The sequence below is a fragment of the Bubalus bubalis genome, chromosome 7 (genome assembly GCF_019923935.1).
Source record: "Bubalus bubalis isolate 160015118507 breed Murrah chromosome 7, NDDB_SH_1, whole genome shotgun sequence".
Lineage (NCBI taxonomy): Eukaryota > Metazoa > Chordata > Mammalia > Artiodactyla > Bovidae > Bubalus > Bubalus bubalis.
This window is the reverse complement of record NC_059163.1, coordinates 14,285,436-14,312,509: the sequence shown is the minus strand read 5'-3', so window position 1 is coordinate 14,312,509 and position 27,074 is coordinate 14,285,436. Positions and strand designations below refer to the sequence as shown.

General features: G+C 51.2%; 1 protein-coding gene and 1 long non-coding RNA gene across 2 annotated transcripts; one reads left to right on the top strand and one right to left on the bottom strand.

Moving 5' to 3' along the window:
* Window positions 1–281: 281 nt before the first annotated feature.
* C7H4orf50 (chromosome 7 C4orf50 homolog) lies at window positions 282–20,835 on the top strand. The gene is made up of 5 exons (XM_045166267.1): window positions 282–404; window positions 2,531–2,713; window positions 11,071–11,119; window positions 12,768–12,889; window positions 17,321–20,835. Exons 2-5 carry the CDS (start codon window positions 2,639–2,641, stop codon window positions 17,564–17,566), a joined length of 492 nt encoding a protein of 163 aa, XP_045022202.1. The 5' UTR covers window positions 282–404; window positions 2,531–2,638; the 3' UTR covers window positions 17,567–20,835.
* Window positions 20,836–22,003: 1,168 nt separating this feature from the next.
* Window positions 22,004–25,449, bottom strand: LOC123334545. Its single transcript, XR_006552564.2, has 3 exons — window positions 25,245–25,449; window positions 24,965–25,061; window positions 22,004–22,673 (listed from the first exon to the last, which is right to left on the bottom strand). It is a non-coding gene; the product is annotated as an uncharacterized LOC123334545 (long non-coding RNA).
* Between the last annotated feature and the right edge of the window lie 1,625 nt (window positions 25,450–27,074).

The window sequence follows — 27,074 nt, the reverse complement described above, 5'->3', positions numbered from 1 at the left end:
CCCAGGGGATCTTCCCGACCTAGTGATAGAACCCATGTCTCCTGCAGCTTCTGCATTGGCACGCCATTTCTTTACCACTGAGCTACCTAGGAAGCCCTGCTTTCTGAAGGAAGAGGCAGTAGAATGGCTTCGGCACCTGCAGTCTGCAGAACTCATTCTCTGGTGCTCAGAGAATCCTTCCTCCTCTGATCTGGTCGAGCAGCTGATGGGAAAGGCCTGTGTTCTCACCACCAACTCCTGGGGGAAAAGAGATGAGAGCCAAGCTCTCTGAGCATGGCTTGCCTGTACATGCAGCAAGCTGTGGAACCCGCCCCTCAGCGTTATCAAAAATCTTGGTTCTCTTTCAGCTTGACGAACTTCAGAAAAAGCACCATGAAGTGAATTTGGCTGGGACGCCTTTGAAGGTAATACATGTGTGAAATCAGCATGAAATACCTCTTTCAAAAGAGAAAAAGGGAGCTTAGTACTAGATTGGCCAAAAAGTTTGTTCGGATTTTCCTGTAAGATGTTATGGAACAATCCAAGAGAACTTTTTGGCCAACCCGATATTTTTCCCATTAGGAACTAGTCCATGTCTGTTGTGTAAAAACACTGGAAAGAAGGAGAGAAACACAGCACCCCAGGTTCCCTTCTGAATCTAGCGTCTTCATGTATTTTCTTTTAGTATATGTTACATGTGTCTGAGACCCTACTCTACCTGAGTAGGTATGTATGTGCCACGTGGGTCTTCACCAGCCTTTGAAGGTGCCGTTCTTGCCAAATCTAAAGCAGGAGACTGCAGTTCATAAAGCCTCCAGACCCTGCGGGTGTTCAAACCCCTCTGTCCAGTCTCCTTGCCTCTCTCGCTCCCTCCCTGTCTCTTTTGCATCATCACACGTAAGCACCATGCTGCACGTTTTTTTCTTAGAAAAGTTTTCTCCATGCATCTAGACATTTCCTGAGGACACATTCCCAGATAAGGCATTATGGGTTTATAGGGTTTGATACACTCGTTGAAGATGTAGTTTGGGTGAGATGACACATGTAAGTTCACACATGGCACTTGGACTTGGGCAGTGCCAAATGCTTGGAGGGACTGTCCATTTTTCCCACTCTCTGGGCATGGTGGGCCGGGAGGGGCCCTGGGCTGGGAATTAGAAGGACATAGTTGAGCCCCCAGATCCTATTGACTTTGCCGAATCTCACCCCCTCTGAAATAATAGCGATACCCTTTGGCCTGCTCTCACAGCTTCTTCTGACTCTCAGTGGATACGGCGTTGATGGAAAAGTAGAGCGCAAACTGTAATGCTCTTGAAAATGGGAGGTGTTCTTGCTCCTCTGCTATTTTCGTCATCTGCTATGTACTGGCAGTACTGGGCACTTGGGCATCATTGCCTAGAAACTGATGTGCAAAGGTCCCTGACCCTCTCTGGGCTGGGCTTGGAAGGGAGTTCTGGCAGGAAGGGGTCATCATGTCCTCTGATGGAGCAGCTCCTCCAAACATGCACAGACGCGGGAGGTCATTTCATGACCAGAGGGTCACACACTCACATCACCCACATAACAGATCTCTCCTGTGTGCAGCCATGGAACGAGGACAGTGCAGGGAATCCAGGAGAGTGTCAGCCTTGTCCTTAAGGAGTCCCCAGGCTATGGAGGAGACAGAACCACAGATGTAAAGATTTACTCCTGGGACAGCAGGAGCCAGGAGCCTGGGCACAGAGGGACCCAAGTTCTGAGGGGGACCTGCCCAGGGTGGCACTACCCAGGCTGGCCTCTGAACAGATCTGCACAAGGTTTTCCTGGGCTCAGGACATGTAGGAGCCACAGAAGAGTAGTGAGGAAGTTCTGGGGTGTTGGGGGTGGGAAGTGGATCAGTGTGTCTGGAACACAAGGCATGAGAAACAGGGTCATCGCTGTGATGGGGCTGGAGAGGCACGGTCCAACCTTTCATGCGTGAGCACCTGCCTGGGCCGGTCAGTGTGCATGCTTTGTCTGCATCGTCTCCTTCTGTCTTGATGTGGCGACAATACCCACTGTACAGATGAGCAAGTCAAGGGGTAGAGAGGAGCTTGGTCTCATAGCTGGTTGGTGGAGGGGCTGAAGACCCATCCAGAAGGCATCCAGAAGGGTGGGCAGCAGTGTGGCCCCTTGTTTTCAAAGCTGCCTCTGGCTTCGGGGTGAAGGGAGGGATGGCAGGAAGGAGGCTGAGCTAAGATGAGTGTGTGTGTGTGTGTGTTAGTCGCTCAGTCGTGTCTGACTCTTTGTGACCCTGTGGACTGTAGCCCACCAGGCTCCTCCGTCCATGGGATTCTCCCGGCAAGAATACTGGAGTGGGTTGCCATTCCCTTCTCCAGGGGATTTTCCAACCCAGGGATTGAACCTGAGTCTTCCCCATTGCAGGCAGAGTCTTTACCAGCTGAGCCACCCAGAGTTTGAGAGAAGCAAAACCTGGAGCCAGTGCCCCGCCCCTCCCACTCAGCCGCCCCGCCCCCATAGGAGCCCAGCGTCCATGGACCCACCAGCCATGTCTTCACCCCCATCCTTTCAGGCCAAGCTGGCTTCCCTGGTCCAGAAGTGCTGGGAGAGGAACCACCTGATCACACACCTGCTTCAGGAGCTGCACAGACACGGGGCAGAGAACCACCTGCTCTCCAGGATGGCGCAGAACATGGTGAATGACGTGGCGCTGGCTGAGTATGCGGCCACCTTCCTGGCTCCGAGGGTCCCAGAGGTAGGGTCCCACAGACCGCCCTGCCCCTCTTCCTGTAGGGACTGTGGGCTCATCCACCTGCCTGTCCACCTCCTGACCTGCCCTGCCCTCCCCTATTCTGTCCCTTGACCTTGCCTGGAACACGGCTCCTTCATGCCAGCGCCTCTGCTCAGGGCTGGCATAGGGAGGTGATCCAGTCATCATGAACCTTAGAAAGTCTCACGACATGGTGCAGAAGACAGACACAGAAACCGTGACTTTAATTCAATGCCATACAAGTTCTGTCTCATCAGACATTTCTTTCATGGGTGCCCCAGGACCTTAGCACTTGCCGCTTCCTCTGGCAGGATTCCTGTCTGCCCTGCAGCCTCCCGTCTGTCCTTCAAGGCCCCGTTCAGGTGTGGCCTTGCTCAGCAGCCAGCCTTGGATCCTACATGGCACGTGGGCACGACCGATGCGGCAAGTTAGAGGAATTTCCCTCTGCTGTTAGAAGACTTTTGTCAGCCTCTCTGTTGGGGCCAGAGCCACTCCCTAACCATTTCTGTCTGTCTAGTGCCAGGCATGGAAAAGCTGCACAGGGAATAGCTGTTGGATGAATGAAGTCATGAACTAAATAAATGAGAATCTCCTCTTTCAATGGTCGATGAAAGAGGAGACTGGGGCTCAGAGAGGTTGGGAGACTCACTCACAGGCAAACACACACACACACACACTCGTTGGGCACACAACCCCATTCCTGGGGACCAGCTAGCAGCACCCCTACCAAACTAGCTTAGTTCCTGATTGTGCAAGGGGGAAATGCAGCTGCTGCTATGGATATAGCTGGCTCTGTTCTCCACCATCCCCCCGGGGCTCTGCAGTCAGAGGGGCCTGCTCTTGATAGTGTAGCCCTACATCTGCATCTCCCTGCTTGGCCTTCCCAGCCCAGCCTCTGCAGGCCAAACCTCTCTGTCCCTTCCTTCCCCTAAAGCCTTTAGGATTTCATGTGTCCTCTAATCCAAATTGCCACACAGCCCATGTGAACTCCAGGAGGCCAAGGGGCCTGCTCAGGGCCACAGTGACTTGGTTCAGAGTCAGAATTTGAACCTAGAGCCCCTGACTCCCAGGCCAGCGCTCATCCCTCTGCCTGAGGCTTTCAAGCTTCTTCAGAGGCAGAATAGGGGTGGAGAGAGAGGTCGGCATCTTGTTGAGGGGCCTGGCACAGTCCTCATGTCTCAGTTAAGGCAGGACTGAAAGCAGAGTTCCAGGAAAGGTGTTGGATGTGCCAGGGGTCTCCTGGGAGAGAGGCTGGCGGTGGGCTGAGAAGGCCTCATCGCAGTGAACCCTCCCACCCACCCAGGGGCTGTTCTGTCTGGCAGGCTCTGAAACTAGACCTGATTTGTTCACTGGGATTGGACAGGCTGACTTACATTGACCAAATTCACAGAGTCTGAGGTGTAAACCTGAACACTTAACAATCATTTCTCATGTGAGATCAAGCTATGCACAGGCTGAAATATTGGATGGATAAAAAAATAATCAGCCTGTTCTCTCCCTATAGTGGAGTTATCTAGAGAGTCCAGCTCATGGTTCATTGGTTTGTTTGTAAGTCAATCAACATTTGTAGTCAGAAGGCCATTTGGGAGCCTGGGATGAAAACAGAGAGGGTTAGTGGTGTCATCAGCCTGACGCGTTCATTTCCTGGAGGGATGTGCTTCTGGCCCCGGACAGGCCTCCCCAGGGGCCAGGGTGTCTCCCCTGTGGATATTCTGAAAGGCCATGGCTTATCATAAGCTTACACGCCCTCCTTTTCAGGTGACTTTGAACCTGCCGTGACCCATTTTGCATTATTTTACAGATCAGCTCACCAAATTCAGTTCAGTTCAGTTGTTCAGTCGTGTCCGACTTTTTTCAACCCCATGGACTGCAGCATGCCAGGCCTCCGTGTCCATCACCAACTCCCAGAGCTTACAAACTCATGTCCATCCTGTTGGTGATGCCATCCAGCCATCTCATCCTCTGTTGTCCCCTTCTCCTCCCACCTTCAATCTTTCCCAGCATCAGGGGCTTTTCCAATGAGTCAGTTCTTCGCATCAGGTGGCTAAAGTAGTGGAGCTTCAGTTTCAGCATCAGTCTGTCCAATGAATATTCAGGACTGATTTCCTTTAGGATGAACTGATTGGATTTCTTTGCAGTCCAAGGGACTCTCAAGAGTCTTCTCAAACACCATAGTCCAAAAGCATCAATTCTTCAGTGCTCAGCTTTCTTTGTAGTCCAATTCTCACATCCATACATGACCACTAGAAAAACCATAGCCTTGACTAGATGAACCTTTGTTGGCAAAGTAATGTCTCTGCTTTTTAATCTGCTGTCTAGGTTGGTTATAGTTTTTCTTCTAAGGAGCAGGTGTCTTTTAATTTCATGGCTGCAGCTCACCAAGAACACCCCCATTTTCTTGATCTGAGGAATAGCTTACTGTCCCCTCCACAAAGCACAAAAGCCTGGCTCTGCCATTTCATTTCACAGATATTTATTGAGCACCTATTGTCACGAGCCGAGCACGGTGCTGGGGTCTGGGGAGAAATAATGAATCAGGCCAAAATGTGCACACAGACAAGGAGAGAAATAATTGTAAATTACAGTGAGTGTCAAAAAGGAAAAGATGGAGACTATGTGTGTGCCTTAATTGCTCTGAGCCTTGCTTTGCTCATCTGTAAAATGGGAATATTACATCCTACTTGGTAGAATGAACATGAAGACAGTTGGAGATAACTCATGAAACACCCTGTACAGGGCTGTCCCACAGGTAGGAACTTGGTCCTTGTGTGAGCAGTTGTCAAGGGGGTAGGCATCCAGGAGCCCTGGGTTCAAATTTTAGCTCTGCCACTGTCTTACTCTGTGGCCTTAGGAGGGAACACTGACGTGTGTCACCATGGGGGCTTTATGTAACTGACTTAGGGAGTCCTCCTGTGTGGGAGGTGCTCTTATTATTACCCCCCACCTTTCCAGATGGGAAAACTGAGGCTCAAGGAGGTTACAAGTCATGCCCAAAGACACCTGTCTACAAGCAGCTGTCTAGCTCAGCCTTTTGTGTGTTCAGTCGTTTGCATAAGCAGAGCTGGGTTTGAACCTGGGTTTCTGTGCAGGGCCACTGCAGGGTGGAGAGGCGGTGTGTGTTGGGTGCAGTGTGGGCCTTTGGGGCATGTGGGCAGCAACAGGGGTCTGGCATGTACAGACCAGGCCCTCAGTGAGTCCGTCCCTGTTGTCCCTGCAAGGCCGATCCTTGTGTGCAGATATTAATATGTGACCCCAGGGACTGTGGCCCACTGGGCCCCTCTGTCTGTGATATTTCCCAGGCAAGGTGCTGGAGTGGGTAGCAATTCTTTCTCCATGGGATCTTCCTGACCCAGGGTTTGAACTTGGGTCTCCTGCATTGCTGGCAGATTCTTTACCATCTGAGCTGCCAGGGAAGCCCTATATTAATATAAGGCAGTGAAAAATAAACGTGATGTATTTAAGAAGCAAAAAGGGCTCCAGGATGGCTCGAGTGAGGGGACTTCCGAGTGGAGAAGTTCTGAGAGGTTGGACACGAGGTCACGGGCACCTGACTGGCCACAGGAGTGTTTGCATCCGGTTCTTCAGTGAATGGGGAGCTGCCAAAGAGGTGCAGCAGTAACTGCTGTGCTTTGGGAAGATGATCCCAGCAGGCCTGTGGGCTGGCCTGGGCTGCAGAGTCCCAGGCAGGCCATGCACATGGCAGCCAGATGGCTCAGGCCGCAAATACCCAAGGCCCAGGCAGCCGAGCAGAGCCCTGGGGGTACGGAGAGCCTTCGTGGTGGTGGCGGCAGCTCCTCCCGCTGGCAGCTGGGCAGGAAGTGGGTTTTACTGGTGCAGATTTTCGTTTCAGAGAACACAGATGGAATTCCCGGTGGGGACATTGGGCTTGGGCTCAGAGCCCAGGAGGGCTGCCCGACTGGCTGGGGGGACACTTAACGGACTTGAGGAGGGGGCACGTGCCAGATCCAAGAGGGCGGGTCCTGGGAGCCCTGCACTCGGGAGGGGGCTCCCGTTAACCACAGCCTCCTGAGGGAGGGCGGGGTGTGGGCTATGAGCGGGGCATCCCATATGGACAGGCTGCTGTTCATTTATTCCCGGGAGGCAGTGATGATGGGAGACTCACAGAGCCTGCCCTGAGCCAGCACTTTCTGTGGTTTATTCACTTCATCCTCCCAACATCCCCCCTCGTCAAGGAGGAGACTGAGCCCCAGCATCAAAGCTGGTCAAGGTCATACCCGGGGGTGGCAGGCTGGGGTTCAGAGCTGGGGTCCATCTGGGCTCCACCCTTTCGGGAAGAGGGTGCTCCCCCTCCCGCCATGGCAGTGGCTCAGGGTCAGTGATCGCCTCCCATCAACTTCCTCTTCTCGCCTTGGTTGGGTGGGTGATAGAAATTGAGCCTCAGTGGGCTCAGGCCCCGGACCCCTTTCTCGGGGCTGCATCTAAAGTGTCTTAGTCTGTTGGGCTCACTTAACAAAAATACTACAGACTGGGCGGCTGAAACTGCAAGCATCTTATTTCTCACAGTCCTGGAGACTGGAAGCTGGGGATCAGCCCCGAGGTGGGATTCTGGTGGGGGCTGTCTTCCTGGGGTGCAGATGGCCGCCTTCTCCCTGTGTCCTCACATGGTGGACAGAGAAGCCAGCTCTCTAACATCTCTTCTATCAAGGACATTGGTTCCTCTGGACAGCCAGAGGACCCTGTCATCATGATCTGATCACTCCCCCAAGACCCCATCTCCAAATTCCCTCACTTGGGGGTTAGGATTTCAGCATGCGCATTTTCGGGGGGACACACACATTCAGGGCAGAGGACAGCACGTGGGGGGGATGGGGGCGGCCAGCCCTCAGAGCTGCCATCTTCCTGACCTGCCTCATTGTCCAGGCCGCCACTGTCCGCAGGTCAGCCCTGCATCCGGCCTAGCGCCCTTCCGCAGCTCTGTAGGTTCTCTTGAGCATTGGTCCCAAAGCAGGGAATCCCACGAGGCCAGCTTGGTCAGTTCCCCCGCTGTCTTTCAGCTGGGAACATGGGGTCTTGGTACCTCCCTGGCTTCAGCTGAGATGGGAGTGTGAGGAGGGCAGGTTCCTTCCATTCTTGGACTCCCAAATGGACATGGGGGTTCTCAGTCCCACCCCAGCCCCAAACTGACTTGACTGAACAGGGCTCTGGGCACCTTCTCGGGGCCCCCTTAACTTTTTTCCTGACCCCGAGCCCCAGGACATCTCTTTTTTTTCTGGATTTCACCAGGACCTAGGCTGTTGACATTCCCAAGCCAAGAAGGAGACACCATTTTTGTTACTTGCACTTGGGTGTCATCCGCTTTTGAAGGCAGATGCCTGGGTGCCAAGGGGCAGTGGAGAAAGGGTGCCCTCCGGCCCATGCCCAGCCTCCTGCAGGCTCCAGTGGTGGGGGGGGGGGTGGGTGTGGGGTCAGCTCAGCAAACGGAAGATCCATCAGAGCACTGGATGTCTTAGCCCTGCCTGGCTCCCTGCTGTTCCTGGGATGTGAGATTCCCTGCCCTCTCTATGGGCATGGAGTTTCCTTTGGCAGATAAAGACACCCAGACCCTGAAGAATAGCCACCCTGTGGCCCAATGCTCAGCCTTCACCTCCTGAAGTCACCTGCTCTTTTAGGCCTGGATAGCACAGGGTGGGGGTTGCTAAGCTCTTGTAGGGCTCTGTGAGACCCCCCTCAAATGCCCATCACGTTGCCATCACATAAAGATATTCACTGAGGATATAAGGTCAAGCAGAAATTGCCCCACTGGGGGTGGTCAGGGGCTTGGTGTACTAACACCAGAGGGTCATTGAGACCCCAGCCTTAAAAAGACACATGCAACCAGGCAAGGAAGCTGCTAATTCCACTTCCTCTTGCCCTGCTTTTTACTCCATTCTCCACATCCTGGAAACATCTTGCTCTCCTCTGGGCACTGGTCAACAAGATCTATATATGAGCCTTTGGAAATGGAATCTCATCTTGAAAGAAACAGCGAAACTGAGAGCCCTAAACTCCCTTAATTCATTAAATCAACGACCCCAAGCCTGGGCCTCTGAGGATCCAGGCAATTAGTTTCTCTTCATCTGCTGCCTTTTATGGAGAATATCCCCCCAAAAAATTTACCTGGGGAGAGAGGCAGGGGAGTGGAGTGTGTAGGGTGAGGCTTTATCCATCTATTACTCTGCGTGGAGCATTTGGTAGATGTTTACTCTTATTTGGTTCTGACAAGACCCTGCAAGGAGCATATTCATGGCTCCACTCTGCAGATGGAGAGGGCAAGACTCAGAGAATTCAACTGACTTGGCCAGGACCATAGAACCAGTAAGCGGCAGAGCCAGGTTCAACCTGAGGTTGCCTGGCTCCACGCCTCTCCAGGCTGATGGGATAAACGAGAAGCAGGAGAAAGATCTGTAGATCTCTGATTACGTACTGAATGCAGTGCCTCTGGAAGTAGTTTAGTGCCTATGAGGCTACTCTGTGCATACAAAGACCAAGGAAACCTGAAGAAGTCTGTGTCTAATAAAACTAACTCCAAACCCAAGTGCAAGCAAAAGCATTCAGTTGCAGCATAGCAGAGTGGAGAGAAGAGACTGATTCCTGGAGGAGGAAGCACACAAAACTAGGCTTTTAAGGATGTAGATGGATGGTGTGAAGGCCCTCTAGGCTGGGAGAACAGCATGTGCAGAGGCCCTGGGGTGTGAAGGGTCATGGTCCTCGAAGACACAGAGTTTTAGGAGATGTAAGTGGAGTGTTCTGGGGGCAGGAAATGCAGTGAGAGAACAGGCACTGTGCCTGGTGCAGAGGGCTCCCGATAAGTGGTGCTGTGATTGGATTAGTATCAGAAGACAGTAGGGCCATCATCCATGCCTTTGTATATTTGTCTCTGGATTAGTCAGTCCATTTAGAGGGATAGTCAAAGAGCCCAGGTGTCCCAGTGCAGCGTAGAGGGGCTATGTGATAGGCAGGTGGCTGAACTCAGCCAAGGGGAGTCAGGGAAGATGTCATAGAGGTGGAGACACTTGGATTAGGTATTGATGTATGCATAGAAGTTCACTAGAGAATGAGAGCGCAGGATCCTCCATGCAGGAAGGTGGCTGGTGCAGATACTTGGCGGACACAGTGGAGTTGGGAGAAGGGAGCTATCACAGCTACACTGCACTCGGGGCCCCTTCCCCACTGGAAAACCCAAGAGGAAGCAAGATCTGGGCTGCTGGTCTGGAATCAACTCTAACCTGCCTTGAAGATCCAGCTATTGCTCTTGTTGAACCCATTGGGAGCCGCCAGGCCGACTAGCTGAGTTCCTACTGCCACTTCAGCTCTTTCAGAGCCTGTGCACTTGTGGGGAAGAGGAGGACAATTGGTCCATGGAGTGGTGCAGGGACTTGGGTCCAGCCTGACCTGGATTCCTGGGTTCTCAGTCAGGGGCCGCAGGAGCAGCTCAGTGATCGGCTCTCACAAGGGGCTGGAAGGACCTTCATGCAGAGAGAGTATTTCTCCTGAAGACTGTCTTGTGTGGCTGCCCTCCTCACCCTGCCCCACTCCCAGCCTTTTTTGTTGTTGTCCAGTTGCCAAGTCATGTCCAACTCTTTGTGACCCCATGGACTGCAGCACGCCAGACCTCCCTGTCCCTCATCATCTCCCGGACTTTGCCCCAAGTTCATGTCCATTGCAACAGGGATGCCATCCAATCAAGTCATCCTCTGTCACCCTCTTCTCCTTCTGCTTTCCATCTTTCCCAGCATTAGGGTCTTTTTCAGTGAGTCAGCTCTTCTCATCAAATGGCCCAAGTATTGCAGTTTAAGCTTCAGCATCAGTCCTTCCAATGAGTATTCAGGGTTGATTTCATTTAGGATTGACTGGTTTCATCTCATTGCAGTCCAGGGGACTCTCAAGAGTCTTCTCCAACACCACAGTTCAAAAGCATCAATTCTTTGGTGCTCAGCCTTCTTTATGGTCCAACTCTCATATCTGGAAAGACCATAGACCTTTGACTATACAGATGTGTGTCAACAAAATGATATATTTGCTTTTTAACACATTGTCTATGTTTATAACAGCTTTTAAAACCTATTCATCAGTCTCCACTTGGAGATTCAATTTGAATAAAGGAAATGGAAGCTTTCCCTTACACCTGTATCGTTGGGAGCAAATCCTGGACTCCCCTGAAGGTCCTGGGTGGAGGAGGGTGGGGGCCCTGCCTACACGTGTGCACACACAGGAAAGTGGATCCGGCCATAGGATGCACTTTCTGCAGGGGCCAGGGGCTGCTCTTTCCAGTTGTAGTCAAGTGTGGAAGGCTTTTCCTCGCGTGTCACGCAGAGTAACTGCTGGGATGTCTTTTCTTCCAGACAAGCCACCACCTGGACGTCGAGTCTGAGATGACGGCATTTGTCAGAGGTCAGTGCGATTTTCAGTTAGGAAGAGTCTGCATACTCAGACCAGTCCAGGCCAGCAAGACAATCTGACAGGTGGGCCAGGGTGGGGAAACGCCCACGGTCGAGTGCAGACGACTAAAGGAAACCAGAGCCTGCTGTCTTGCACTCTCTTTCCTGCTTGGCTTTGCCTTTTTATTTCACTCTTAAGGAGAACATGTTAGAAAAATACTGCCATACCCAAATGGCCAAATTTTGCAGCCCTGTAGTTTCACTCCTGGAAATTCATCCTGAATAAATAATTCTATGTGTGGAAAAGCTCAGTGGACAGGCATATACATGCCAGGTTATTTATAACAGTGAAAAACTATTCAGGGAAACTCCGGTATTGTTAATTAACTCTTATTTATAAACTATGAGGGAATTCCCTGGTGGCTCTGTGGTAAAAGAATCCACCTGCAATGCAGGAGACCCGGGTTTGATTCCTGGGTCAGGAAGATCTCCTGGAGAAGAAACTGGCAACCCACTCCAGTATTCTCACCTGGGAAATTCCATGGACAGAGGAGCCTGATGGGCTACAGTCAGTGGGGTCACCAAGAGTCAGACACGACTGAGTGAACACATACACCACTGATATAACTGTACATGAATATCTGTGAATGACTGGCAGCTTAGGCTAGAAGATAAACTAAAATACCAACAATGCTTACTTAGATGGTAACATGGGTGGGATTTTGTCGTTCTATTATTCTTATTATTAAAAAGAAAAGAATTTCCCTGAGCCTTATTTTACCAGTGCAGTGGACTGTCAGCCCTGGGGGAGGAGGCTTCCTAGGGGTGTGTTTAGGGTTATTTTGTTTTAAGATGCTCAATATAAAAGTGAAGAAAGTATGGATAATGTTACCTGTAGGCAACTGAGCTGCTCTTGATAACTGCTTGCTTAGAGATTCTTATTACTAGATTCTGTTCTTACCAGCTGTGTTGATCTTGGATGAGTTAATTAACCTCTCAGAGCCCGGGACCCTTATCTTTAAAAGGAGGATAACGTGATCTTTTTCAGATATGTTAGTACCTGGTATGTTGCACGGTGCCAACAAATAGGAAGAGAGACCTGGCTCCAGTTTTCCGCTGCTCAGGATGGACCGCCCCTTCTGTACCTTCAGCTTCCATCCCTGCAGTCTGGGTTGGCATCTGTTTTCACAGTTGGAGGCACATCAATTCTAGCTGGTCCTGCTTCTTCCACTAGTTTGTGCAAGCCTCCTCCTTCATCTGGGCTCAGCTTCTTCATCCTTGAAAGAAAGACGTGTACCAGATTGATGAAGTTACTTATTCACTCAGCATTTCTAAAAGGCTGCCTGCCAGGCCCCTATCAGTGTTGTAGGGTTTACAAAGATGAGCTGGCTTGCAGAGGTGGTGGTCCTTGTGCTGAAGGAGCTTATAGCCAGGCAGTAGATGGTGAAGCAGGCAGGCAGTTTTCTAGGATACCTGAAGACCACAGGAGTACCATCAGAGGGGTGTGGGTGTGGCACTCATAGAGTTCAAAGGCACCCTTCCAAAGAGGGACTTTGTCATGGGGTGAAGGATCTGGGAATGAAAGAGAATGAAAAGGCTCAGAGACTTGCTGGTTTTTAGAATAGATTTCTGGATTGAAGTTTGGGCATACCCTCTTCTAGTTCAGAAATGCCTCCTGAATCCCCAAATGGACAGTGTCCTGCAGAGACCTTTGCATTCAGAGACCTGGCCTGTTCCTGAGGCTGAGTCGCCAGCATGGACAGCTCAACTGGATTCTTTGAAGGTGAGAAGACATCAGTCACTTAATTTTTTTTTTTTTAAATATTGATTTATTTTTCAGTTACTTTGGGTCTTAGTTGCATCATGCAGGATCTTTCATTGCAGCACGCAGGCTTCTCTGTAGTTGTGGTAAGCGGGCTTCAGAGAGCTCAGGCTCAGTGTATGTGGCACACCATCTTAGTTGCCCAGCATCATGTGGATTTGTAATTTCCCAACCAGGGATTGAACCCATGTCCCCTGCATTGGAAGGCAGATTCTTAACCACTGGACCACCAGGGAAGTCAGTCACTTAATTTCTTAAATAAACAGTTTTATTGAAGATATAGGCTTCCCTGATGGCTCAGAGGTAATGCACATACAGAAGAGGGTACAACTCAGAAGTATACAGCTCCATGAATTGCTGTGAAGCGATTTATGCTCATAAAGCCATCACCAGATCAAGAACTAGAAAGTGACCACAAAACACCCCCCTACCCCCCGGTTTCCCTTACGTGTGTATTTAGTTGCTCAGTCGTGTCCGACTCTTTGCAACCCCATGGACTGTAGCTCTCCAGACTCCTCTTTCCATGGGATTCTCCAGGCAAGAATACTGGAGTGGGTTGCCATGCCCTCCTCCAGGGGATCTTCCCAACCCAGGGATCAAACCCAGGTCTCCCAGATTGCAGGCAGATTCTTTACCATCTGAGCCACCAGGGAAGCCCAAGAATACTGGAGTGGGTAACCTATCCCTTCTCCAGGGGAACTTCCCAACCCAGGAATCGAACTGAGGTCTCCTGCATTGCAGGCGGATTCTTTACCATATGAGCTGCCAGGTTTCTCTTATAGTCTCTTTTTATTCTCTGTTTTTTAATTTTCTCTTTTGTTCTGTGTTATTTTTATGTTCTGTGTCTGGTTATTTTTGTGTGTTCTGTGTCTGGTTATTTTTCATTGACATCATGTGTGAGAAAATGTGAAGGCATATTTTGAGATTCTGTTTGATAGTATCTTCATCCAGACAGGGCTTTTTCCATTCTTCACACCAGAACTGATTCAGAGATGAGTTTCATACTTATAAGATTTGTTTGTTTCTTGGTCACTCTTATTCATAGGGCCCAGCCTTTCAGGATTCTAAGCAAAAGCCTGTAATGTTTATCAGTGTCCTTCCCCTAGCCCCTGCCCACCCCATGAGGCTGTCAAAAGCTCTGCTTAGCTTTCTGTTAGTGCTTCTCAGCTGTCACCCTCACACACAGGCTCCCCTTTCACTTGGAGGGGAGATACAACCTTCAAATGTGGGCCAGCTACACTTGGTTTCCCTCCTGTCTTGAATTTTAGTCCCATGAATCCTCACAGTCTTTGGGGGCTCTCGGATGCTTTCAAGTAGATGTTTTGTTACATTTTGTCCAGCTTTCCTAGTTGCATTTACTCAAGGTTTGGTCCAGAATGTCCAAACCAGTCGGAGTCAGGGCTTCCCAGGTGGCACTAGCGGTAAAGAACCTGCCTGCCAATGCAGGAGACGTAAGAAACCCAGGTTCGATCCCTGAGTCGAGAAGATCCCTGGAGGAGGGTATGGCAACCCATTGCAGCATTCTTGCCTGGAGGATACCATGGACAGAGGAGCCTGAGGGCCACAGTCCCTGGGGTTCCAAAGAGTCGGACGTGACTGAAGCTGACTAGTAGCATGCAGTCGGAGCCAGAGCAGCACTCTGTTTTCCCAGAGAAAACCTATTTTACTTATGAGATTTGAAGTCTGACCGGCCTGAGTTCAAATCTCAGTTGTAATTCAGTGTGACATTGGGCAGATTACTTACTGTGTCCGTAAAATGGGGATAATGACGTCTACTGTTGATATGAGGATAAAATCAGATAAGCAGAGTTGAATATGTGTCTGGAATATAAGAGATGCTCAAGAGAAAAGAATAGCAACCATTACTTAGGAGGAAACTGATCTTATTCTTAGCATTTTATTTCAACCTATGATTATTGTTTTTTTCCCTGTGGCTTCTCTCCTGCCTTCATGCTTATATTAATTTTTTTAATCTAACAAATAGGGCCAATAGTTACCTCTCAGGGTCTCTGGGGAAATTCAATGAAATCATGCACATAATGCAATTACCATACTGCCTGACGCAGGAGGTGTTCAATAAGTGAAAGCTGTGTTATTGACTGACCTTAAAGTTTGTTTGTTTGTTTGTTTTTACTGATGGCTTTCATTTTGAATTACTTGTCTACAGGCTCATTATCTAATAATGAGAACGTCTTTCCAGCTCTGATCTTTTTCTAGGAAAATTACACCTGACTTTTGATCATAGACCTACCTTATCACAGGCAGGTAGAGGACATTTTAGGCAGAGGGAATGATAACTGCAAAGACAGAGGGGAGAGCAATCCTAAAGCATGGAGGGCTGGCATGAAATTAAACAAGGCTGAAGCATGAAGGAGAGGGGAGTCTAGGAGATCATAATGAAGATGTTGATGAGAACAACCATGAGAAAGAGCCCCGGCCCCTATTTATCTTTTTAACATTTATGTCTTTATTGTTCCTTTATTTTTGGCTGTGCTGGGTCTTCGTGGCTGCACTCGAGATTTCTCTAGCTGTGGCGAGCGGGAACTACTCTCGAATTGCAGTGTGTTGGCTTCTCGTTGCAGAGCATGGGCTCTACAGCTTGTGGGTTTCAGTGTTTGCAGTTGTGGCCGTAGAGCTCTAGAGCATGGGCTCAGTAGTCGTGGTTCACAGGCTTAGTTGCCCCGTGGCATGTGGAATCTTCCCGAACCAGGGATCAAATTCATGTCTCCTACACTGGCAGGCGAATGCTTGACCACTGGAACACCAAGGAAGTCCTGCCTTCATTTCTTGACTACATACGCTGTGCAGTACATCAGCTTATCCAGTACTCATTGCTGCTGCTGCTAAGTCGCTTCAGCCGTGTGCGACTCTGTGCGACCCCATAGACGGCAGCCCACCAGGCTCCCCCGTCCCTGGGATTCTCCAGGCAAGAACACTGCAGTGGGTTGCCATTTCCTTCTCCAATGCATGAAGGTGAAAAGTGAAAGTCAAGTCGCTCAGTCGTGTCGGACTCTTCGCGACCCCATGGACTGCAGCCTACCAGGCTCCTCCATCCATGGGATTTTCCAGGCAAGAGTACTGGAGTGGGGTGCCATTGCCTTCTCCCCAGTACTCACTATAAACCCACAAAACAGATCTCAACATTCATTCCACTTCACTGTGAGTAAAGGTGTGGCACAGAGAGGATAACTAGCCAGGTCACACGGCTGGAGAGCTGGGGTCCCCACCCGGACAGCCTGGCTCACGAGCTGGTGCTCTGGTCATCATGCGTCCAGATTGTGCTGGGCCTTCATTGAGGGGGTTAAAAGTTGTCCCTCCTGCCCTCGTTGAGGTTACAGTCTAGAGTTCGATGTGAGAAAACACCATCCAATGCCTGCAGTCAGCGATATTGGGCAGAAACCGATAGCCAAGCTTTGGAGGAAAGAGTTGGAGCATAAATTGAATGAATGGACCAACCCAAGCGCATCGTAATACTGTGAGGGTTCCAGGTTTCTCAGGTGCTCCTCAGCCTTCCTCAGAGTTCTCACCATACCATAGAAGGCCTCTGGATAACAACTCCTGTACCGGAATGATCTCAAGGCCACACGATAGTTTACCGTGAGATGACAGAACGGTTGATGTAAATATCTTTGTTCAGTACTGTACACAGTACCGAGCCCATAGGAGGCCTTGTTGAGTGGATTTGGAAAAAGAATGAGGCAGTGGGAGGGAGCTGTTGGGTGATTTCTCTAGAAGGTCACGCTCACACCTCGTCCATCCCCAGCATTGTATTTCGCCTGCAGCGTTGGTTCTGTTCAGTTGTAACAGGCATTGAGCAGAGCTCTCTGCCCTGCAGAAAAACAGATTGCCAGCCGTCTCTCTGGGCCGGCTTTGGGTAAGAGCTTCCCATAGTGAAAATGAACTCTAAATGACACCAGGGGATTAATGACCTAGAAGCAAAACGGGGTCATTTTTTGAAGGGCAGTAACTAAATTTGTCACATGTCACAATTATTTTATGGTTGAGCTTAGAGGAAAAAATGAAAAAGGGGAGGAAGGAGGTTGGCATCCAGTGGACACTGGCTTCCTTTTAATGAGAAGGTCACCATCTCTTGTCACTGTGAACCACACACAAAATTTACAGAGGACATCACTCTACAGAGATACCAGTCACGGTCTTCCCAGGCCTTCAGACCCGGGGTTTGAGCCTTCCCCACCCCCATCTCTGCTTCCATCCATAACTCAGTGCTGATGGCGTGTGCCTTGCTGAAATGTATTAGAAGCTTCCAGGCACAGAAAGTGCTCAATAAATGTTCATTACCATTGCCATCTCTTCCTTGGATAAAATGTGGGGTCAGAGGGGCTTTTATGAACATTAGAAGCAGAGACCATTTCATTGTGCTCTTGCCTCCAGCTTCCCCTGCCCTCAGGACTGATGGCTGATCCTGAAATATGCCAGGCTTCCGTCACCATGGAACCAGGGCTCCCTGTGCAATGTCTGCAAGAAAAAGGCGGAATGTCCTGTCCTGGCCTCCAGTCTGATGATCTCCTGCCGTCCCCCGAGCTCCCGAGCCCTGCACGGATCCTGGCTTTGCACCAAGAGCTTCGAGGAAGCTTCAGCAGCACTTCCCAGGTCAATAAATCACCACTGGAGTTATAAATAGAACTGGACTGTGCACTCTCTGGGGGCCATTTCCTCCACACCATAAATAATTTGAAGCAGAACTTTCAGAGAGCGTTTTAAGAAATTGGTAGCAATCAAACCCCTCATTCTGTGGCAAGTGGCTTTGCCTGTGGCTTAGGGAGCTGTGGTGATTGTCAGAGCTCAGGAGATGCACTGGACTTGCAAATTCTTAGGAGCGCAGCTTTGCAAACATCCAGGCAGCAAAGGGAATATCGACTGTTCCCAAACCTACCAAGTGGCTGGCCCAGTGGCTCTCCACTGGGTGTGATCCCCATCCCCCACCCCCATCCCCACCCCCAGGGCAAAGTTTGACAATGTCAGTATTTTTGTTGTCACAACTGGGAAGCTGCTGCTGGCATCTAGCAGGTAGAAGTCAGCGATGCTGCTCACCACCCTCCAGTGCCTGGGATAGCCTCCGAAAACAAAAAGAGTCGTCCCCCCCGGGTGTCAGCAGTGCCGGGTTGGGAGGTCCTGACCTGACCTAATAGCTCCTAACCTTGTCAGCTGCAGAGAACTGTTTGGTTACGTTCCTGCCTGAGGCCCCTCCCCACGTTTTAAAAGATTTTTGTCTACCAAAGGAGATGCTTGATTGAAGTCATTATCTCTTTTACATTTTTGAACATTAAAACCACTTAGAACTTTCCGATAAGTCCATTCATTCAACAGATATTTGTGGAATCCAGCGTATGCCAGGCAATACGATATGAGGGAGAAGGAAGTGAGGTCACGTTGGTCCCTGCCCTGGGGGCTCACAGGGCAACAGAGAGATGCAGGTGTAAACATTTCACCATGCACTCGTGGTTAAGTGTGCCCTGGGACATGAGACAAGGCAAGGGCTAGTTCTGCCTGGCTTGGGGGAATGGGAAGTCATTCAGAAAGGATGGCTGAGCAGAGTCCCTAAGCCCAACGAGGTGCTGAATACATGGGTGAGGTGGGGAAGGGTCTTACAGTAAGAGGGAACAGCAGGAGCCAAAGTCTGAGGCATGAAACTTCCCAGTGTGCAACCAGAGGGGAAGCAGGTGGGGCAGCCCCTTGCCAGGCCAGGTGCTAAGAGTCGCTGCCTCATCCCTACCCAGCACCACTTACCTCCTCCGGGAAGGAGACCCTGTCCTGACCTGGGTGTAGGACCCAGGGGTAGAAGAAGAGGCGAGGGGGCTCGGGTCACGTTAGCCCAGACCCTGTGCCCCCGGCTCACCAATCAGAGACATCGTCTCTCTCCTTGGGAGGGGCTGGAGGGAAGGTCAGAGTTACCCTCCTAACTCTGTTCCCACCTGGAAGCAGCTGTCATGGGAGGCCAAGGAAGGACCAGGACAGGAAACCAAGGGCTCCTGGAGCAGTACGCAAAACCTATTGATTTTATTTTAATGTATTTTCGCTTTTTATGCTGAGATGAACAATGCAAAGAGTTCCCACACAGCCTCACCCAGCTTCCTCGAAGTTAACACCCCAGGTGCCTAACCAGAGCACAAGGATGGAAATGAATAGATTGATTTTGAGGAACCCTGGGAGGCCATCAAGACATAAGAAAAGCACCTCTGAGAGCGAGCATCGGCTCACCAGGCTGCTACAGTCTTCATTAGCCCAGGGGATGTGTCATGGGTCATCACGATCATCCACGGTTCCTTGGATCGGTTTACCCACGGATCCACCCATTCATTTGTTCAGTAAGCATTTGATTTAACTGCCACGTGAGCGCCGGGACCTCAGGGAGGTGCTGGGAAACAGGAAGAAAGCAGATGCCTGTCTCCAGCCTCCAGGACCTCCTGGAAGATGGCCCCATCACACACCGAGTCCCCAGATTGGAATGTCGTCCTCACCTTCATGATCTGAACCAGCCCCGCCACCCCGTGACTGCCGATTGTGTGGCATCCTGCAGAGACCTTCACTACGCTGGTTTGCGCTCGCCTCTTTTGCCCTCTTCCTGCTTTTTTTCTGGAACAATGCCATTCACTCTGAGCACTGGGACTATGCTCAAGACAAGCTGGGAACCGGGTGACGTTGGGGTGAGCAGCCAGCTGAGCTGCAGGACCAAGCCCGCCGGAGGCAGTCAAGGCCATTTCTGGTTCCCAGACACTCCCGCCAGGTTCAGACATTGGTGTCCTTGAGTGCCTCCTTCTGCCACTGCTCATGTTCGGGGCCTCAACAGAGAGGCCATGGGGGAAAATCCATTAAAGAAGTCACAGCAGTCTTGGCAGCGTAACCCGATGATTCCATAATAAATCACAGTCTGAAGACAGGAGCCACTTAGTACCCTGAGCCAGGAGTCCCACCTGGAGTCGCACTTTGGATCTCCTCGCACTGGGTCACTGCTTTGTATGGTGATTCCTCCCTGTGGCACTTTTGCGAGGGCAGACTCTGGAAACTTTCTGGCCTGAACCATAGATTCCAGCCCTTGGAAGGGACCCTATGTTCCCCTGCCGCCCCAGGTGGACCTGATGGGACCAGGGCCCAGCTTGGTCAAAACTTCCCAGGCTGGGGACAGGACCTTCCCAGGGTGACCAAGCAAGGTCAGGCAGGAACTTGACCCACTGGAGCTGGCCCAGGCTGCCCCACGCTTCAGGAATGACCCAAGGCCTCTGGAGACGAGCCAGATGGGCCAGCCTGGCCGCCTCTGCGGAAAGCAATTCATCACATGGCTGTCAGCAAGCTGCAGCCATGGCTTTCTTGGTGAAGCCTGGCCGAGCTATGCAGAACGGGAGCCCTGCACACAGCAAGGTAAGTGCACATCCCACCCTGACTCCTGTGAACAGGCCCCACCTGGGCTTTTAGGCAAATCCGATGAGAGAGTTGGCTTGGCTGGTGGCCAGGCAGTACAAGCGTTCGGTGCAGTCTCTCCCTGCACCTGATTCACTGCCATTCACTGCCGTGCCCTTCTGGGAGGCATTTTGTTCCTATGTCAAAGCGATCTATTGAGCAAATATTTCCCTGAGCACCTGCCTGTCGGGGCAGATGAGAAGCTGGGGGCCGGGTGTCAGGAGTCTCACTCTCGGTCCCCATCCTCCAGACTCCTGGGGGGACGGTTGCACAGATGGAGCAGTTGGAGTGGCATAAGCAGGGTGTGGCAGGGAGCATGCAGGGGCCAGGGGCGCAAAGCTGTGGCTGACCATCGAGGGAGGGGTCAGGGAGGGCTTCCTGGAGGAAGTGATGACTGAGGTGGGCCCTGGAGGTGAGTAGAGCTTGGCCAGGGAGGGAGGCTTTGTGAGTAGGGGCAATCACACAGGCAAAGGCTAGGGGTGTGTCGGGGGTTGGAGATGGGAGGTGGATGGGTAAAACATCTTTCTACAGTCCCCCAGTGAAAAGTGATGCTTTTTTTGCAATACTATTATGAGTATGATTTTACAAGGGTTGTTAGTGTGCATGCATGCTAAGTCACTTCAGTCATGTCCGACTCTTTGCGACCCTATGGACTATAGCCCACCATGTTCCTCTGTCCATGGGATTTCCCTAGCACGAATGCTGAAGTGGGTTGCCGTATCCTCCTCCAAGGGGCCTTCCTGACCCAGGGATCAAACCCATGTCTCTTGCATCTCCTGTTTGTTGGTATAGGGAAGACATTTTCATGTTTCAAAATTCAGAAGGCGCAGAAGTCTGCATGGTGCAAGTTTCCTTCCCACCCCTGTTCTGGGCTCCCCTCCCAAGAGGCAAACGCGAGCCCAGCTTCTTAAGACTCCTTCCAGAGACACTCTGTATATTCTGCATGGTCACCTCCCACGTGTGCTCACCCCTCTTCCATCCCGATGGAGCATTATTACACACTCTGGCCTGTGCTTTGCTTATTTCAGTTCCTACAGCTTGGTGATAATTCCACATGAGAACATAAATTTCTCATTCATTTTCTAAACAGTTGCACTGTTGGGAATTCTCTGGTGGTCCACTGGTTAGGGTGCTTCCCAGGTGACGCTCATGGTAAAGAACCCGCCTGCCAATGCAGGAGACATAAGAAGTGTGGGTTCGATCCCTGGGTCAGGAAGATCCCCTGGAGGAGGGCTGGCTACCCACTCCAGTGTTCTTGCCTGGAGAATCCCATGGACAGAGGAGCCTGGTGGGCTACAGTCCACGGGGTCACAAAGAGTCAGATATGACTGAAGCAACTTAGCATGCATGCACCATGCCCGTGTGTTTGGACTTGGTGCCTTCACTGCCGCCCGGGCCCGGGTTCAATCCCTGGTCAGGAAACTAAGATCCTGCAAGCTGAGTAGTATAGCAAAAAAAAACACAAAAACCATATTTTAAAGAACAGTTGCACTGTTTTCCATTGTGTGGACAGCACTGCTTCAATGGACATGTGCATTGTTTCTGATCTTTTGCTGTTAAATCCAGGATTGTCACGACGATGCTTGCCCATCCATCTCTTTGCTCATGTATCAATTCATCTGAGGACAGATTCCTGGAATCTGGAATTTTTGGGTCAGAGCAGAGAAGCTTTTGTCACTCTGAGAGCCCTGCCCACCCCCACTCCCCGCCCCACTCTGAAGCTGCTTGGCTTTCACCCGCCCTCGCGACGCTTGGCGGTCCCTGTCGTCATGCACTCAAGGATGTGCTCTTTCAATTTAGCCTTTCCTGTCTGAGCCCCTGCCATGGATGGGCCGGCGTGGCTTCAGGTGGTGAACTAGACAGACAGGGCCCTGTCCTCAGGAGGAGGGGGGACGTTGGACTGGGGAGACAGCTCAGTGGACAGCACCCGCTTCCTGACCTCAGGGAGGGACCATCCGGGTTTCCATTCTGCAGGCGCATCCCTCCTTTTTTCGCTCTGATGCTGGGAGGCAGGTGGCCCAGGACCTGAGCACACCCGCTCTGTTTGGCTCCTCCCCTCACCTTACCTCTCTATGCCTCAGTTTTTTCATCTGTACAATGGGGACACAACCTAGGGTGGGTGTGAGTGAGTGAGTGAGGAAAAGCACTAAAAAGAGGGCACATGGTGAGAACGCCAGGAATGCTGCTGTTGTTTCCTCTCCATGAGGGTGATGTGAAGAACCGGAATGAGGAGGAATCAGGGAAGTCGAGGGTGACGAGGAGAGGATGCCGATGCTGGTGGCACAGGTGGAGACAGGGCTTAGGACTGCAAAGGCTCTCGGAGGAACATCTGTAAGGAGATTGGGAGACAGTGAGGGTGCTGCTGAGGGTCTGTGTGTGGTGATACAGCCAAGCTTGTCCAGGGCTGTAAGGAGCCTGCCAGGAGCTTTTCAACACTGACGGTCACAGGAGCTCAATTCCTGTGCGGGAACTGCTGCTGTTTCTTCCAGGATCTTTTGTCCTTCTCCTTGGTCTGCCTATTCCTGGAAAGCTTCCCCACAGCTTTGAGGGTATCTTTGTCCAGGTCTTCAGGAGGCAGGCTGGGCTGGTATCTCTCACTTCTTAAAAGCCCCTGTTCATCAACCACAAGGAAGCTCATTTCTGCTGCTTGGGCCAGTCCTTCTTGCTTCATTTGACACTCGTTAAAAATGAACAGATCTAACGTGGGCCGTTCAGTATGAGCTGTGCAGCTCTGCCATCATCAGCTGTGTGACCTTGAGCAAGCTGCTTGCCCACTCTGTGCCTCAATTTCCTTCTTCTGATGACAGTAACAAATTCACTTCCCAAAGTGTATCCCAGAAGGATTAAGCAGAGGCTAGATGCCTGCATCATAACTGCTTGTGGTGTTGATGTTATTTTCAAGTTTAACTTGCTGGTATGCCTTCAAGTAGAAAGCCAACATTCCCCGCCGTCCAGAGAAAATGTTTTCAAAAATACAGAAATTACTGGTAAGCATGGAAAATAATTTCCTGAGCTGCTTCTCCCCCTCCAACCCCCAGTGAGTCCGAATCTGCAGGACCAGCCCAGCCTCAGATGCTGACGTTCAGCCCTTCAGGGATCCGACCGACAATTCCTCCAGCTTTATCTACCCTCTGTTCCATCCACAGGGTGACCAACACGCCCATAGCACTTGCCCTCCTGTCCGCTCTGCCTAACCTATCCTCCTTGAGAGCAGTTCCAGGGTGCAACAGAGCAGGCTCTGGCCTCAAAAGTCCACCTGCCATTTCCTTTCTGTGTGACCTTGGGCCCCTCGGGACCTCAGTATTCTCATCTATAAAATGGGGACATTTAAAGGACCTCGTATCTTAGGGAGACAGTTTAGTGCACAGAACTCAGCTCATTGTGCAAGATATTATTACTGTCATTGCTGCTTTTAAGTTCTCTACCTGCTAAAGTCAAGGCTCAGCGTGTCTTCCCATTCCTGGAATTGCATAAAACACAGTGCCCCCCACTGACCAGATACCAGCCATCGCCACCCCAGGCACTGGGCACTCATGGCTTTTATGCGGTGTATCTCTGAAATTCCTCACTGATCAGCTTGTGAAGAATGGTGGTTTATCCCCATTATGCACCTGAGAAAACTGAGGTTCACAGATAACCCAGACAGGTAGAGCCCTGGAACTGAGCCCCAGTCTGTCTGGCTCTGACTCTGAAATTAGTTTTTCCTCCATTGGACCTTGAATCCCAGAGCGTGACACACAGGTCCTCACACATGTACCTGTGTGATCCACCTCGCCCCATGTATGTCCCTGTCTCCATCCAAGGAGTTAGAGAGACTTAAGTAACAGACATGGATACCAGGAAGCCTGCACACAGTGGTGAAGACCCAGTAGAGCCAAAAATAAAGGTAAGTAAATAAATTTTTTAAAAATAATCTGTATTACAGAGTGAAAACTTAAGGCCAAATAATAATTGATGGTAGGAGAGAATAACTATATGCCCCACAGTGAGGTTGTGGGCAGCTATGAGAATTGAATGGGAAAAAAATGAGTTCTGAGATTCCCGGTGGTCAAGGCAAAAGGGGGGAATAACATGGGTTTGAGTGCACTGAATCTCCAGTGAAAGGAAGCAGACTAGAGAATTTTCCTTCAAGCTCTGACCTCCTAGGGGACTCATTCTGAGGGTCTCTGTACAGTGGAAGAGGGGTAAACAGTGGCTCGTGTCCCTAGGAGGACACCTGCTCAACCATGTGGGCTACAGAGGGAGGGACATCTCATGAAAGCTGCTTCCTGGATTTCCCTGGTGGCGTGGTGGATAAGAATCCACTTGCCAATGCAGGGGACACAGGTTCCATCCCTGGTCTGGGATGATCCTACATGCCGTGGGCAACTAAAGCCCGTGCGCCACAACTACTGAGCCCACACTCTAGGTCCCGAGAACCACGACTAATGAGCCCGAGTGCCGCAATGAGAAAAAGCACCCCAATAAGAAGACTGGGCATTGCAACAAAGAGTAGCCTCCCCGCTCGCTGCAACAAAGACCAAGAGCAACCTGAATTTAAAAAAATAAAATCTAATAGAAAATAAAGTTTAAAAAAAGAAGCTGCTTTGTGCCCCCATCTGTGCCATTGGCCACACCCACCTTCACGGGGTTCTCACAGCTCCTTGGGCTCACAGCATCATCACTCGCCCTTTAAGGTGAGACCACATAGACACCCCTGGTGTTAAGTTTTCTTGGCCTGTAGGGGACAAAGCTCTCAGAAGGGGTGCCAGCCTTCTATGCTCCTAAGCCCTGCCTCTCTGCCACGCTGCCTGGCTCAGGGATGCCCCGCCGCTTGGATTACTGCCCAGAGCTAATCCCTCCATTACTCCTCCCAACCCCCTCCCTCTCTCTACTCCCCACTCTCCCTTCCCCCACCCACCTGCAGCCCTCCCCCACAGGCAGGCACATCAATTCTCCCCTTGGCTATAAATCGCCGCCAAAAGCTCCCGAGGGCCCCCAAGCCCTCCAGGGCTCCGCTCCAAAGCGTGCGGCTCTGATGGCTGGCAGCTGAGAGTAATTGAGCAACGGGAAGCAGGTGTGAGGCTGGAGGTGGAGAGAGTTGGGGGCAGGGCTCACTGCTTCCAGCTGCTGCTGTGGCTTCTGCTACCCTCATCCTGGGGACTAGGACCCCCTGGTGTTTGCCTCACACTGGACAAGACCCCAGAGTCCATATCCTCCACCACACACACACACACACACACACACACACACACACAACACACAGGGAAGACTACAGACAGAAGGCGATGGGTTAAATCTCAATGGCCTCAATATACAACTCCCTATCATTCAGTTCAGTCGCTCAGTCGTGTCCGACTCTTTGTGACCCCATGAACCACAGCACGCCAGGCCCCCCTGTCCATCACCAACTCCTGGAGTCCACCCAAACCCATGTCCATCGAGTCGGTGATGCCATCCAGCCATCTCATCCTCTGTCGTCCCCTTCTCCCCCTGCCCTCAATCTTTCCCAGCATCAGGGTCTTTTCAAATGAGTCAGCCCTTCGCACTGGTGGCCAAAGTATTGGAGTTTCAGCTTCAGCATCAGTCCTTCCAATGAACACCCAGGACTGATCTCCTTTAGGATGGACTGGTTGGATCTCCTTGCAGTCCAAGGGACTCTCAAGAGTCTTCTCTAACACAGTTCAAAAGCATCCCTATTGTTACTGATGGTTTATTCATCGGACACATGTCAACACTAAGGTCGAACTGTGTCCAGGTGCTGCCCTGGGTGTGATCAGCAGAGCAGGATCCAGGCCCACCAGCTGGGAGTGTGGGGTCCATGGTCAGGCAGCAGAGCCTGCCCTGGGTATGATCAGCAGAGCAGGATCCAGGCCCACCAGCTGGGAGTGTGGGGTCCATGGTCAGGCAGCAGAGCCAAACAGCCAACCATCCACCTCTTCCAGGGCTGCTGGTCTAGTTGTTCATGTTGTGTACTGAACCAAGTATATAGTCCAGGGGCCAAAGGGGGTCAAATCCCCTTGCTGTCTCTTCTTGCCAGGAGACCATGCCTGTCTAGAAGAAGTAGTGCCATTTACAAGATCACACAGAGGGCTGTGGGCTGGAGCCACGTGGAATGGGCATTTTTTTGTGATTCTGCGCAAATGCTCCAGACCAGTCTCAGCACCTGATTTTTGCCGACTCAGACCCAGAGGTGCCACGTCAGCAGGCTGAGGTCAGCAGGTCTTGGAGGGGTCAGGGAGGCCCCAAGGCCTTACCTGTGCAGCTCTCCAGCTTGCCAAGTGCTGCAGGGCTGTTCCTGGCCCCGTGCATCTTTGAGCCTGACTCAAGAGCCCAAGCTGTCCTGAGCCTGGCCTGGGAGCAGCCCTCAACAGGATGGTGGTTTCTGTTCACTGCATCATTAGGAATGGCCATGAATTTCTTCCTTTTTTACTCCCAAGGAGTCTGAGCCCTGAATTCTGGGTCCTATCTAGGATCATCTAACTTCTATACCCCAGCCCCGACCCTGAGGGGAGGGAAGGAGCACTAGGTAAGGAAGTTACAGGGCTGCTGCTTAATAGCTGTGTGTCCCTAAGGGAGTCACTTAACCTGTCTGTGTTGATCAGCTGTTGCTTCAATATCGCCGGATAACAAACCAGCCCAAACTCAGCTACCACCATGTCCATGCTCACACTCTCAGGTCTATGGCGGGCTGCTGTTTGGCTGACCAGGCTGGGCTCAGCAGGGCAGCTCTGCTGTAGGCTGAGGCTGG

What these genes read in the sequence shown, in the direction of transcription:
- C7H4orf50 (XM_045166267.1), top strand. Translation starts at nt 2,639, where the DNA reads ATGGCGCAGAACATGGTGAATGACGTGGCGCTGGCTGAGTATGCGGCC. An exon ending in GATGACGGCATTTGTCAGAG is followed by an intron (nt 11,120 to 12,767) that starts GTCAGTGCGATT and finishes ACCCTCTTCTAG; the next exon opens with TTCAGAAATGCCTCCTGAAT. An exon ending in CTCAACTGGATTCTTTGAAG is followed by an intron (nt 12,890 to 17,320) that starts GTGAGAAGACAT and finishes TCTTGCCTCCAG; the next exon opens with CTTCCCCTGCCCTCAGGACT.